This window comes from Erythrolamprus reginae, chromosome 1 (assembly GCF_031021105.1).
Source record: "Erythrolamprus reginae isolate rEryReg1 chromosome 1, rEryReg1.hap1, whole genome shotgun sequence".
NCBI lineage: Eukaryota > Metazoa > Chordata > Lepidosauria > Squamata > Dipsadidae > Erythrolamprus > Erythrolamprus reginae.
The window spans coordinates 4,408,571-4,424,304 of NC_091950.1; the positions used below are offsets into that span (position 1 = coordinate 4,408,571).

The 15,734-nt window shown below is 44.2% G+C and overlaps 1 protein-coding gene across 1 annotated transcript in view; it reads left to right on the top strand.

Moving 5' to 3' along the window:
* FBN3 (fibrillin 3) overlaps window positions 1–15,734 on the top strand; it is a 193,268-nt gene that overhangs the window by 146,377 nt on the left and 31,157 nt on the right. Inside the window, 8 exon segments of the mRNA XM_070735596.1 lie at window positions 709–834; window positions 2,612–2,737; window positions 5,416–5,532; window positions 5,628–5,756; window positions 8,390–8,509; window positions 8,832–8,957; window positions 10,644–10,796; window positions 13,352–13,417. Of these exon segments, the coding sequence (XP_070591697.1) occupies window positions 709–834; window positions 2,612–2,737; window positions 5,416–5,532; window positions 5,628–5,756; window positions 8,390–8,509; window positions 8,832–8,957; window positions 10,644–10,796; window positions 13,352–13,417 (963 nt within the window).

The window sequence follows — 15,734 nt, forward strand, 5'->3', positions numbered from 1 at the left end:
GAGTAGTGTTACAGGAAGAAGAAACGACCAGGGAGATACAACCGCACCTGCCACAAATATCATTTTATTTCTTTGTAAATGCAGGGATGTCCTTGCTTAGCGACAGCCATTGGGACCAACATCTCTGTTGTCAAGTGGTACAGTTGAAAAGAAGAATGTCTTGTGATTGTTCCAACTGAATTACAGTAGTTGCATCAGTTCTGGTTGTGGTCATTCAGTGATTTCTGTGAAGGCCCTTTGTGACTTCCTTGTTGACTTGTCTTGAGGGAATCGAGCAGGGAAGATCACTGCTGGTGATCACAAGATGGAGAGACATTGTGGTGGCTGCAACATGGACTGAGCCATGCCCAGCCTTAAACTTGTTCAGTTTCGATTCTCTGCACAGACTCAGAATTATTCAAGCTCTCATTGGCTGACTTAGTTGCTTTGCCTATTCACTGGCTGACCTTGTTACCATTGGCTCTCCTAGTTCATGAATATCTTAAGCGGCACAATGGAAAAGATGCACTTTTCAATATATATAAATAGTCTTCAACTTACGACCAGAATGGAGTTTAGGTTCCTAACCGAGAAATATATAAGTTTATAAATGTATCAGTTGAGCGACTGAGAGAAGGCGTGACAGGCATCTGGACCAAAATTGCAGGAGACATTTGTCCTTCTCTCTTTTGCTGACATTTTTCTTTCTCTTTTTCCATCTCTGGGCAGACATAGATGAATGCAGTGGAGGGGAAAATCTCTGCCAACGAAACGCCGATTGCTTAAATATCCCCGGCAGCTACCGGTGTGAATGCTCTTCAGGATACAAGTTGTCGCCGAGCGGAGCGTGCATCGGTAAGACCGGTTCAAACCCTGAGCTTAAAGATGATGAAGGAGAAGCAAGCGATTTTGAATAGTCCAAAAATGGCTAATCCTCAACCACAATTAGGTCCTGAATTTTCATTGTGGTTGTTAACTGAGTTGCACCCAATTTTTATAGTCTCTTGCCACAGTTCACAGTTAAGTGAATTAGTAATGCTGTGAATTGAACAAATCCAGTTGCTTCCCTTGACTCTGCTTGTGGGAAGCTGGTTGCCAAGAGCTCAAATTTTGAATGTGTGACTGTCAAAATGCTGCGACTGTCGTAAACAGGAGAACTAGACAGAAGTCGCTTTTGGGGGGGGCTGTTATAACTTCAAACAGTTGCTAAGCAAATGATTGTAAGTCAAGAACTGTAGTTCTTCTCTGTTCTGTATTCTGTGTTTCTCAGCTTTAGCCACTTGGAGATGTATGGACTTCAACTCCCAGAATTTCCCAGCCAAATATACTGGGAGTCGAAGTCCATACACTATGTGCATGTATAAAATCATGCATGGGATAGAAAAGGTGGATAGAGAAAAAATATTTTCTCTATCCCACAATACTAGGAAGAGGGGGCCCTCCCTAAAGCTCATAGGTGAGAAAGTGAGGACAAATAAAGGGAAATATTTCTTCACCCAGTGGGTCATTGAGGGTTTATGGAATTCCCTTCCAGAAGAGGTCATGACAGCTGTCAGCCTGAAGAGCTTCAAGGCAGGATTGGACAGATTCATGGATGCCAAGCGCATCGGTGGTTATTAAAACGGAGGTCCATGTGCCGCCTCTATGTTGTTTGAGGCAGGCAGAGTTCCCTTGGGTCCAATTTGTTGGGTGTCAAGGGAAAGGGAGGGTTTTGCCTTCTCTGTCTGCTCAAGATCCCCATGGACAATTGGTGGGCCACTGTGTGACACAGAAGGCTGGACTCGACAGGCTTCGGCCTGATTCAGCAGGGCTCTTCTTATGTTTGTTCTTATCCTGAAGAATCCAAGGTTGGGGAAAATGGGTTCATTTGAACAGCAGGAAGAAGAAAACATGGGTCACACCTTTTAGGGGTTGGAGCATCACACTGTGCTTTGGTCTAATCCTAACCAGTCTCAAATTTGGGCTGAAAGATTCATCCTTCTTCCCTCCTGGTCCATCTAGTCTGCCCTTATACTATTTCCTGTATTTTATCTTAGGATGGATATATTGTTTATCCCAGGCAAGTTTAAATTCAGTTCCTGTGGATTTACCGACCACGTCTGCTGGAAGTTTGTTCCAAGGATCTACTACTCTTTCAGTAAAATAATATTTTCTCACGTTGCTTCTGATCTTTCCCCCAACTAACCTCAGATTGTGCCCCCTTGTTCTTGTTCTCAGGGACCACCTTCTGCCGCACGAATCCCAGCGACCAGTTAGGTCCCACAGAGTGGGTCTTCTCCGGGTCCCGTCAACTAAACAACCAACTCCCCCCAGAGATTAGAATTGCCCCCACCCTCCTTGCCTTTCGTAAGCTACTTAAAACCCACCTCTGCCGCCAGGCATGGGGGAATTAAGATTTCTTCTCCCCCTAGGCCGTTACAATGGTATGCATGGTATGTTTGTATGTGTGTTTGGTTTTCTATATTAAGGGGTTTTAATTTTCTTTTAGTATTGGATTATTATTGTATATTGTCTATGATTGCTGTTAGCCGCCCCGGGTTTTCGGAGAGGGGCGGCATATAAATCCAATAAAACTTGAAACTTGAAACTTTTCTCTCTTCAAGCTAATTTCCTGTCTTTGGTTGTTTTGCAGGCCGCAACGAGTGCCAAGAGATCCCCAATGTCTGCAGCCACGGGGATTGTGTTGACACGGAAGGGAGTTATCTTTGCATCTGCTACAATGGGTTCAAAGCCACGGGGGACCTGACCATGTGCATGGGTTGGTATCGCAGGGGTTCGACATCCGTACAGCACGCCAGCCCTGCAGAGACGTCCCCCTTCTTCCTAAAACTTCCAGTTGTAGACTTGGTTTGCTAGTTCACCAGTTGTTCACAAACCAGAAAGTTGCCACCCTGTTGTAGTGCATCCTATGTGACCTTGAGCCCATCACCATCTCAACCTACCTGGATGGGTTGTCATTGGGGGAGTTTACCTTTAGGGAATTTTGTCCCAAAGGTGATTTTTTTAAGAGGCAACTGGACTTTCTGATTTTTCTTTGAAGACATGTCACTTCTCATTCTTCAGTTTTGATTGAATGGTGGGGAATGGAAAGATTTATATATCTTAGAAACATAGAAGATTGACGGCAGAAAAAGACCTCCTGGTCCATCTAGTCTGCCCTTATACTATTTCCTGTATTTTATCTTAGGATGGATATATTGTTCATCCCAGGCAAGTTTAAATTCAGTTCCTGTGGATTTACCAACCACGTCTGCTGGAACTTTGTTCCAAACATCTACTACTCTTTCAGTAAAATAATATTTTCTCACGTTGCTTCTGATCTTTCCCCCAACTAACTTCCGATTGTGCCCCCTTGTTCTTGTGTTCACTTTCCTATTAAAAACACTTCCCTCCTGAACCTTATTTAACCCTTTAGCATATTTAAATGTTTCGATCATGTCCCCCCTTTCCCTTCTGTCCTCCAGACAGCTCCAGACTACCTGGAAGACAGCTGGTCATTTGCATTCATTTAGAGAGTCACTGAGGCCACTTGGAGGCATATGACACCATCTATCTTTTTCCAGTCTACAGCACAATCCTTTCAGCAGTTCCAAGAAGGTGCCACACCCATCTGCACCACTCAGGTGACCCCGAGGAGTTAGATAAACCTCCAAGTGGCCTCAATGACTCTCAAAAAGCATGCAAATGACCAATTGGTACGACCCGGTGAAAGAACGCAAATGGCCAACTATCTTCAAGGGATATAAATCCAAATATCCCTTGGGGAGCCTGTGTGGCAAGAGGAAAACTTAGAACCTAGAACACTAGGGCTGGAAATGACCTCAGAGGTCTTCTAGTCCAACCCCCTGCTCAAGGCAGCATCCTTATACTATCCCCATCCAATAGTTGTCCAGTGTATTTTTGAAAGCCTTCAGCGATGAAGCATCCATAACATTATATGGTAGGTTTTTAAAATGGGGTGATGTTGACCTACTCCACAAGGTTGTTGTTGCAAAGGATTACTGTGTTGTAAAGGTTACTCCATGAAGTGTTACACAGATTTTATCCTGGTAACAACAACAATAATAATAATGGCACATTGGCCAGTGATCTGGATGGCCTTTAACAACAACAACAACAACAACAACAACAACAGAGTTGGAAGGAACCTTGAAGGTCTTCTAGTCCAACCCCCTGCTTAGGCAGGAAACCCTACACTACTTCAGACAGATGGTTATCCAACATCTTCTTAAATATTTCCAGTGTTGGAGCATTCACAATTTCTGGAGGTAAGCTGTTCCACTGGTTAATTTTTTTAACTGTCAGGAAATTTCTCCTTAGTTCTAAGTTACTTCTCTCCTTGTTTTGTTTCCACCCATTGCTTCTTGTTCTACCCTCAGGTGATTTGGAGATTAGGTTGACTCCCCCTTCTTTGTGGCAACCCCTGAGATATTGGAAGGCTGCTATCGTGTCTCCCCTGGTCCTTCTTTTCATTAAACTAGCCATGCCCAGTTCCTGCAACCATTCTTCATATGTTTTAGCCTCCAGTCCCCTAATCATCTTTGTTGCTCTTCTCTGCACTTTTTCTAGAGTCTCAACAACCTTTTTGCATCGTAGATGCCGTATTCCAAGTGTGGCCTTACCAAGGCCTTATAAAGTGGTATTAACACCTCATGTGATCTTGATTCTATCCCTCTGTTAATGCAGCCTAGAAATGTGTTGGCTTTTTTAGCACTGCTGCACACAGCTGGCTCATATTTAAATGATTGTCCACTAGGACTCCAAGATCCCTGTCACAGTTACTACTCTTGAGCAATGTACCACATATATCACTGTACTCGTGCTTTTTTCTTGCCTAAGTGCAGAATCTTATATTTTTTCGCCATTGAAAAAACTGTAGTGTAGAATCTTATAGTTTTTCACCATTGAAAAAATTGTAGAGTGTAGAATCTTATATTTTTTCGCCATTGAAAAAATTGTAGGGTGTAGAATCTTATATTTTTTCACCTTTTAAAAAATTGTAGGGCGTAGAATCTTATATTTTTTTTGCCATTGAAAAAATTGTAGGGTGTAGAATCTTATATTTTTTCGCCATTGAAGAAATTGTAGGGTGTAGAATCTTATATTTTTTCACCATTGAAAAAATTGTAGGGTGTAGAATCTTATATTTTTTTCACCATTGAAAAAATTGTAGAGTGTAGAACCTTATATTTTTTCGCCATTGAAAAAATTGTAGAGTGTGGAATCTTATATTTTTTTGCCATTAAAAAAATTATAGGGTGTAGAATCTTATATTTTTTTCACCATTGAAAAAATTGTAGGGTGTAGAATCTTATATTTTTTCGCCGTTGCAAAAATTGTAGAGTGTATTATCTCATTTTTTCGCCATTGAAAATTTTTCATTAAAAATTAGTAATATCTCCCTGTCATTCTTGTATTTTCCCATTCGCCTGGCAGATATCGACGAATGTGACCGCCAACCTTGCGGAAACGGCACCTGTAAGAACACGGTGGGGTCTTACAACTGCCTCTGCTTCCCGGGCTTCGAACTGACCCACAACAACGATTGCATGGGTAAGAGGGAGTGTTTGGAACCAGAGGAGGGCCCGGCTGAGCCTCCAGGAACAGTGACGCTGACCCCATCATGTCTCACCCTGCTCTCCCCACAGATATCGACGAATGCTCCTCCCTGGCCGGGCAGGTCTGCCGCAACGGACAGTGTATCAACAACATGGGGTCCTTCCGGTGCCTTTGCCAGGAGGGCTACGACCACACACCGGACGGCAAGAATTGCATCGGTTGGTAGCTCCCACAGTCGTTGGTTGGTGTTGACAGAACCAATGTGCTACCCCACTCTCTTCTCTTGGTTTATATAGACACTGCCCTCTGCCCTGGATTGCTTCTTCCTAGGAGGGTAGAATTGGAAGGGCCCCCTCAAGGGCCATCTAGTCCAGCCCCCTGCAATCCGCAGGCAAGCCAATTCAACAGATATGGCTGTTGGGGGGTAGGTAGGTAGGTAGGTAGGTAGGTAGGTAGGTAGGTAGATAGATAGATAGATAGATAGATAGATAGATAGGGATGGATAGATAGATAGATAGATAGATAGATAGATAGATAGGGATGGATAGATAGATAGATAGATAGATAGATAGATAGATAGATAGATAGATAGATAGATAGATAGATAGATAGATAGATAGATAGATAGGGATGGATGGATAGGTAGGTAGATAGATAGATAGATAGATAGATAGATAGATAGATAGATAGATAGATAGATAGATAGATAGATAGATAGGGATGGATAGATAGATAGATAGATAGATAGATGAAAGGAAGAAAAAGAAAGAAGGAAGGAAGGAAAAAAGAAAGAAAGAAAGTCCAGTTTACCAACTACATCTTCTTCAAGAGACCAGACCCAAATCTAATCCAGTGACATTTAGTCCTCGACATTAAGCAATGACAATGCTGAAACAAAGGGACTTACAACCAGTCTTACTTAAAAAAGGTTGCAGGGTCCTATGGAGTCACTTGATTGCAAGACACAATCTTCCCAGACAACCTCTGACAAGCAGGGGAGAAGCTGACAGGGAAGCCATAATCACGTGATGTGTCGCTTAAAGACCACACCAATTCACGATGGGTTTTCTGGTTCTGATTGTGCTCATAAGTCAAGTCTGCACTGTACTCAAGGCGAGACAAATCAAGTATAAATATTCTCTTCATTTGGAAAAATAACCATCTAGCATTGGACAAATAGCATTGGCCTTTTTTGCAGCAGCTTCACAACTGCAGGCTTGCTTGATTCACACACACATACACACATCCAAATTTCCCTTTCACCTGGACTGCTGAGCTGGAAAGAATTCCTGTTGCTGGGATTGCACTACGATAGGTAGTCCTCGACTTACAACCTTCATTAGTGACCATTTGTAGTTAACAACAGCACCATACGAAGAGCCTTACGATGGCTTTTACACTAATGACCCTTTTTGAATCCGCCCTCATGGTCACATGATCAAAATAAGGATGCATGGCTCATATTTATGAGCAGCATCCTAGGGGTCATATCATCCCCTTGTACAACCTCCTGACGAGCAAATTCCAAGTTGTAGCCAGATTCACATAACAACTGTGCTACTAACTTAACAACTGCAGCCATTCCCTTAACAGCTGTGGCAAAGAAGGTTGTAAAATGGGGAAAATCTCACTGAGCAATGGACATTTTGGGCTCCATTGTAATTGTAGGTGGGGCTATGTCAGGAATAGCAATCCTGGGTGATATTTCATTGTAGTACCATATATGGTAAAAGTTGAATTGTATTACTGAATTATATATAAACTGAATAAACAAAATCTCACAGCCAACCCCCACTCAGTAAAAGACCTTGGAATACTAATATCAAATGATCTAAGTGCCAAAGCCCACTGCAACAATACAGCCAAGAAGGCTTCAAGAGTTGTAAACCTAATCCTACGTAGCTTCTGCTCTGGCAATCTCACACTACTTACCAGAGCTTACAAAACTTTTGCCAGACCCATCCTTGAATACCCCTCATCTGTCTGGAACCCATACCACATCTCGGACATCAACACCCTTGAAAATGTCCAAAGATACTTCACCAGAAGAGCCCTTCACTCAAAACAGAATACCCTACGAAAGCAGGCTATCAATCCTAGGTCTAGAAAGCTTAGAACTACGGCACCTAAAACACGATCTAAGTATTGCCCACAAAATCATATGCTGCAACGTTCTACCTGTCAATTACTATTTCAGCTTCAATCGCAACAACACAAGAGCACGCAACAGATTCAAACTTAATATTAACCGCTCCAAACTTGACTGTAAAAAAATATGACTTCAGCAACCGAGTTGTCAAAGCATGGAACTCATTATCTGACTCAGTAGTATCAATCCCTAACCCCAAACATTTTTCCCTTAGACTCTCCACGATTGACCTCTCCAGGTTCCCTAGAGGTCAGTAAGGGGCGTGCATAAGTGCACCAGTGTGCCTTCCGTCCCCTGCCCAATTGTCTCTCCTTATCTCATTTATTTTTTCTTCCTTTCAAATATGTTCACCTATACTTTTATATCTTTTCTTCTATTCTTTTCTTCACTTATATTATTACATATCTATTCTCTTCAATGTGTATTATGTATTGGACAAAATAAATAAATAAATAAAATAAATAAATTACCATATAGGGTAATAGGTAGAATGTAAGCATGCTAACGCTGAGTCATTGGGTGTGAACTGCAATGTGATTGGGCCAGAGGACTATAAGATGCAAATCAACTTCATCATTTTCTACCCATGTAAAGCTGGAGGGCTTGATTTCCAAAGGCTTAGCCAGTGTCTCCTACACCCACACAGTGTCGGAAACCCTCCCAGTTGTGGGAAAGTTGACGTGGGGGTTTTCTCCTGTGCAGACATCAACGAGTGTGTCAGCCTACTGGGGAGCTGCTCTCCGGGAACGTGCCACAATTTGGAAGGCTCCTTCCGCTGTATTTGCCCTCCTGGCTACGAAGTGCAGAACGACAACTGTATCGGTAAGACACACAAAGTGCCAAAGACAAACCCACACAGGCAGACTTTTCATGGCTGAGTCCTGTTTGGTGGTGGTGGGGTGTCTGTGGCCCCCTCTGACTTTGATCCCTCAGTGGCGCAACTGAGAATAGAGTCCTCCATGGGAGAAGGGTCAAAAAAGCCAAGATGGCGGCCAAACCCACACTAAGCCCTTTTTCATGTGCATTGATCCTTGGAGGGAAGGGTTTGCCTGTCCATTCCAGCACTAAAACTTCCTACATACAGAATTTGGGGTACTGGAGGTGGGAGGGGTGGCAGCCTGTAATCCATCTTGGTGGGTTGCAGATATCAACGAATGTGAGGAAGACCCCAACATCTGTCTCTTCGGTACCTGCACCAACACCCCTGGCACTTTCCAGTGCATCTGCCCGCCTGGTTTTGTCCTGTCTGACAACGGTCGGCGCTGCTTTGGTGAGTAGGCCAGCGGTATATTGTTATAATCTCCGAGCTGGACATTGGGGTTTTGTGTCTCCATCCTCTCTACATGCATTGGACTACATCTCCCATCAAGCTTCCCCCTTTAGGGAGCCAGGATCTCAGGAGTATTGGTTTATGGTGCTCATGGTGGCTGTCAAGGTTCCGTCAGATATTAACTCATGAGACTTGAGCCAAGTTTCAAAAGAAATCCAATGATTTATGAGGAGCAGCATGTCGCAGCGGCAGAATAGTGGCATCTACTCTGTGGAGGGTAAATTACAGCCCACCCTTGACCCTGTTTCCCACCACCACCACTGAGCAAGTCGTAAATCACATTCTCCAATGGACCACTGTTGGCAGGCTGTAAAAAACACACCTCTCCTGCTAAGCCCGGTAAGCTAGGATATAATCAGTAGGAAGGCTTTTGTGGAATGTGTCTCCAAGCTGCTCCCTCAGTTCTGCACCCTTCGTCCTTATGGCAACTTGAAGGCTGGCCTGGAAAGTTTAACAAGTTGACAGCAATGTTCCTTCCATGCGCTCAGACACCCACATGCATGTGCCTACCCCTCCGCAAAATCATCCTCTCTTTTCCTCCTCCAGGAAAGTTTCACCCCCTCCGGGAAAGTTTCATCCCCTCCGGGAAAGTTTCATCCCCTCCGGGAAAGTTTCATCCCCTCCGGGAAAGTTTCATCCCCTCCGGGAAAGTTTCACCCCCTCTGGGAAAGTTTCACCCCCTCCGGGAAAGTTTCATCCCCTTTGAGAAAGTTTCATCCCCTTTGAGAAAGTTTCATCCCCTTTGAGAAAGTTTCATCCCCTTTGAGAAAGTTTCACCCCCTCCGGGAAAGTTTCATCCCCTCCGGGAAAGTTTCATCCCCTCCAGGAAAGTTTCACCCCCTCTGGGAAAGTTTCACTCCCTCCGGGAAAGTTTCATCCCCTTTAAGAAAGTTTCATCCCCTTTGAGAAAGTTTCACCCCCTCTGGGAAAGTTTCATCCCCTTTGAGAAAGTTTCATCCCCTTTGAGAAAGTTTAACCCCTTCCGGGAAAGTTTCATCCCCTTTGAGAAAGTTTCACCCCCTCTGGGAAAGTTTCACCCCCTCCGGGAAAGTTTCATCCTCTCCGGGAAAATTTCATCCCCTTTGAGAAAGTTTCACCCCCTCCAGGAAAGTTTCATCCCCTTTGAGAAAGTTTCACCCCCTCTGGGAAAGTTTCACCCCCTCCGGGAAAGTTTCATCCCCTCCGGGAAAGTTTCATCCCCTCCGGGAAAGTTTCACCCCCTCCGGGAAAGTTTCATCCCCTTTGAGAAAGTTTCACCCCTTCCAGGAAAGTTTCATCCCCTCTGGGAAAGTTTCACCCCCTCCGGGAAAGTTTCATCCCCTTTGAGAAAGTTTCATCCCCTTTGAGAAAGTTTAACCCCTTCCGGGAAAATTTCACCCCCTTTGGGAAAGTTTGGGGAACTCTGTTCTACCTCATTTATACAGGGACTCTTGGCACATCAAGTGTGTCCTGGGTGTTGGAGGTAGACTTTTCCTTGCAGTGGAGTCTCTGCAGGTGACACCATTGCTATGAGAGGTCCAGGGGTCTAGGAGCCAGGGAGCCTCCCTTCCCTCCTACCCTGGACAGATGCCTGCAGGTCTTCCCTGCTTCCTGACCTCATGTATCCCCCCTCTCCAATATTTGCAGACACCCGCCAGAGTTTCTGCTTTACCCGCTTCGACAACGGCAAGTGCTCGGTGCCCAAAGCTTTCAACACCACCAAGGCTCGATGCTGTTGCAGCAAGATGCCAGGCGAAGGCTGGGGAGACCCCTGTGAGCTCTGCCCCCAGGAAGGCAACGGTAAGAGACGGAGAGCAGGGAGGGCAGAGGGAGGGAGGGCAGAGGGAGGAAGGGAGACCATCATCCTCATCCTCCCATCCCTGGTCTCTTTGATGGTCTCTTCCTTTGTGATCAGTATTAGGCTGCAGAAAGGCCAGTCCGGTACACCATCATGTTAGGTAAAAATGGAGATGTGTACACATCTCTGTGTCCCCGACACATGCACTCATGTGCCAGCATGACATTCGGCTTCGGTGCATGTGCAAAAAGTGAAATCTCGCACAAGGATGCTCACGCGCAAGAGATTTTGCTGATTTTGGGTGTTTTTTTGCTTCCGCACATGCGCAGAAGTAAAGAAATGACGGAAAATTGGTGAAATCTCATGCACACGAGCGTCCTCGCATGAGATTTCATTTCCTACACATGTGCAGAAGCCAAATCTCATACCGGCGCACACCCACCAGACACGCGTACAACCGCACCAGTCACCGGGATCGCCGGCAACAGGGAGCCCTTCACTGCTGAGGTGTGGATGCCGCAAAGTCCGCAAGGTCTCAGGCACGTGTTGACAGCATCGGCACGCCGAGGTAACAGGATAAACCTGCCCGCATTCTCCACCACCTGCGGATGCCGCAAAGTCCCTGTGGGGAACAGGGTCTTCAGAGGGACTTAGGGCAACCCAGACACGTGGGGTCACTCACGAATTCAAATCCTAGAAAGAAAACTTGGACACATTTCTCTCTGGGTGAAATGACACAGTTTTGGGCCGTGCACTTCCTTTTATTGGGGGGAATATGCAAATAGGGTAAGGTTATACGTATATGTCAAGTGGTATACAAACATCCAATAACGTAACTCTAAGATATGACACAACTTCCGAGCCTTTCCTATCTACATATGGCACGTAACTAGCTTCTACTGAACAAATGTCTCTCATGGCCAATTTCCTGGGGCCCTTTGTTGTGAATATGGTTATCTCCTGTTTACCACAAAGCAAGGTCTTTTATTGCTGCTTTCGTCTTGTTTACCCCAGGAAATGTAAATATGCATCCTTTTATCACACAGTTCTCATCCTGCTGACACATTCTTGTTATTCAAGGGGGGCTGCCATGAACCGCTTTATGGCCAGTCACTTCCTCAAGCAGAGTTCACCAGAAATGCAGACTTGTCCTTATGTGGTTTTTACGTTCAGTCCTATTCTGGCTAATGGAATAAAAGTGTATAAGACATTTATGTTAGACGTCCAGATATTAAATCCTATCCTAACATGATATGGCAGCCACACTGATGATCCTAGGGAGACCCCTGCCTCTCCTCCCCTCCATCAGCAGGGAAAAAGCTGCCCCTTGCACCCAAAGGAATTAGGGGTCTTTCTTCAACTTTGCACATGGGTCTGGAGGAGGGGAGTGGGATGACGCAGGGCACAGAACAGAGGCAACACAGGCAGCTGGCAGTTCAAACTGCCCGTTTATTGCTCCAAATTTCCCGAAGTGCTCCCGTGTTACTGGCAAGTCCCAAAGCAAAGTGATCTCACACACACACACACCGCCAACAGCCCCTGTCAGCAAGTAGTCCAGCCCAATGTTGTGAGCACTGTTAATGGTTGCCAAGGTTGTGTGCACACAGAAACGTTTAGATTGAGATTAGTTGTGAATAACTGCTCCGTCACACAGAGATATACTAACTTGAATTAAAGTTTACTTTGAGAAATAGCATCTTCAGATAAACAGTCCAAACTCAGAATAACAATCCAAATATGACCAAGTATATAGTCTTTCTTATCAGTTGTCTTTGTCATAATCAGCATACAAAGATATCCAGCCTAAGCACATTTTAGCTGTAATACATGACTACAATACAGAGAGATTGCAGAGAATTGCAGAGCACACATACACTAAGAAGCCATTAACAGTGAGTAGCCAGACAAAGAGAAACAGAGAGGCTGACTCAGAGAGATGAGCTATGAACTCTAGCTCCCTCTTGTGGCAGCCTGCAACACCTGCAGCCAATATATTGCCAACCCAACAGTTATGGACAGAGTCTTAACAAGCACAACAGCTGGACAATCAAGAAATCCAGCAGTTTTCAATTACCAACAGTTCAAACTTGCGACGGCACTGAAAAAAGGTATGGCCGGTCTTTGCGCTCAATGCACCAAAGACAAATTCCTTGTGTGTCCAATCAAACTTGACCAATAAATAATTCTATTCTATTCTATTCTATGATTGTTGTACCAGAGTGAGGTGATCAAAATCCTATCACATGGCAACTGGCATGGACTTATGACAGCTGCAGCATTCTGGAGTCACGTGATCGTCGCTTGTGACACACATACACACACACAACCAGCTTCTGACAAGCAAAATGAGTGGGGCAGCTGGATTCTCTTAATGTGATTAACTTAACAACTGTAGCAAAAAAAAGAAAAAAATGTAAAATTGAGCACAACTCTCTTTGCGTTCACCTCCCCTAGCAACATCTTCTGATCCAATTGTGGTCATAAGTTGAAGATAAACTCTGTAGAATAAAGGCTTGTTAGAAGAGTGACAGCAGCTTTTTGCCCCTCTCGCCCATAGTTGCCTTCCAAGAATTGTGTCCCTACGGCCACGGAGCCATCCCCGGGCTCGGAGATTCCCGAGAAGGTAAGCACCGAAAGCTGAGAGTGAGTTTGATCTTGACCTCTGCGACCCCTTTTTCATCAGGATTCAGAAGCCTGGCCTTCATCCAGATGTGAAGGTAGACTGCTCAGAATAGTGGAGGCTTTTTCTCCATTTAGGGGTTGGGGTGGGGAAGAAAGAATCGCCCGTTCCTGGGCAGCATGGGACAGCTCACTGCCGGACAATTCACCAATTTGATTTAATTATTTCAAATAATTTAACAATGAATTTATTTATTTATTTTATTTTAAATTAAATGGCTAGGGTTGATATTCCTGGAGGCGTCTGTAATTTGGTAAATGATTTAGCTTTACTAGATAAATGGTCAAAGCAATGGAAACTGCAGTTTAATGTTTCCAAGTGTAAAATAATGCACGTGGGGAAAAGGAATCCTCAATCTGAGTATTGTATTGGCAGTTCTGTGTTAGCAAAAACTTCAGAAGAAAAGGATTTAGGGGTAGTGATTTCTGACAGTCCCGAAATGGGTGAACAGTGCAGTCAGGCGGTAGGGAAAGCAAGTAGAATGTTTGGCTGCATAGCTAGGTGTATAACAAGCAGGAAGAGGGAGATTGTGATCCCCTTATATAGAGCACTGGTGAGACCACATTTGGAATACTGTGTTCAGTTCTGGAGACCTCGCCTACAAAAAGATATTGACAAAATTGAACGGGTCCAAAGACGGGCTACAAGAATGGTGGAAGGTCTTAAGCATAAAACGTATCAGGAAAGACTTCGTGAACTCAATCTGTATAGTCTGGAGGACAGAAGGAAAAGGGGGACATGATCGAAACATTTAAATATGTTAAAGGGTTAAATAAGGTCCAGGACGGAAGTGTTTTTAATAGGAAAGTGAACACAAGAACAAGGGGACACAATCTGAAGTTAGTTGGGGGAAAGATCAAAAGCAACATGAGAAAATATTATTTTACTGAAAGAGGAGTAAATGCTTGGAACAAACTTCCAGCAGACGTGGTTGGTAAATCCACAGTAACTGAATTGAAACATGCCTGGGATAAACATATTTCCATCCTAAGATAAAATACAGGAAATAGTATAAGCGCAGACTAGATGGACCATGAGGTCTTTTTCTGCTGTCAGTCTTCTATGTTTCTATGTTTCTATGAATGGTTTAATTTCTTATTCTGTCCTGCCTTTGTCATCCTTTCTTTAATGTTTCTATTCCACTATTTCTTTGATATTAGTGTAACTTATCCCACAAGTTCTTATAGACCTTTTCTGCCCCAGCACCGAAGCCCCAAGTAATTACACACACACAAATGTTCAAACAATATGTTTTTATAAGCAGCAAAATCTCATAATAACTTCTTATAAAAATACTCAGAACAAGATAGGCAAAAGTCACACTGTTCAATAGGAGAGATAGAAAGGGAGAGAGAGAAAGAAAGAGGGAGAGATAGAGAGAGAAAGAAAGAGTGAGAGATATAAAGAGGGAGTGAGAGAAAAAGAGAGAAGAGAAAAAGCAAGAGAGAGAAAGCGAAAGCAAGAGAGTGAGAAAGAGAAAGAAAGGTAGAGAGAGAGAAAGAGGGAGATATACAAAGAGGGAGAGATAGAAAGAGAGAGAAAGTAAGAGAGAGAGAAAGGGGGGAGAGAGAGAGAGAGAGAGAAAGAGGGAGAAAGAGAGAGGGAGAGAGAAAGGAAGGGGTTGTTAATTCACTATCTTAATAGCTGACCAGATTCCAAGAGATAATTGGCAAGTCTTACTGTACTTGGCACAAGGGTCAAAACTAGAAAATGTAAGATACATAAACCTCTCCTAGATGGTAATGCAGAAGTCAAGATTCAGAAGCCACGTTTGCAAGAACCAAGAACCGGACTGGAATGCAAACTGGCTACATAGGAGTCAAGATTCAGAAACCACAATGCAAGAAATAAGACCTGGTCTGGAGTGCAAACTGGAACTGCTTAAGCCAAGATTCTGTAATGACGATGCCAACTGGAAACAGAGGAGTCAAGATTCAGCAGTGACGATGCAAGATTCAGGAGTCATGATACAAACTAGAAACCGATGTCAAGATTCAGGAATCACGATGCAAGATTCAAGAGTGGTGTTGTTCCCTGCAACTAGGCTCAGCTTGGTTAGGACTTAAGTACTGTGACCAATTATCCTGCAGCTCTACTCTCGAGGAGACCTTCTCCAGAGTAAACCTTCTGGCCTCTTGGCAGCCCTGCATGGTCTTGCATTCAGGAAAGGAGTAGCCCTTCCTTCCCCATCACTGCCAAGAGTTGCTGGAGATTCCAAAGGCTCTGGCTGAAAAGGCTGCTAGGCCGGTCACAACAAGAC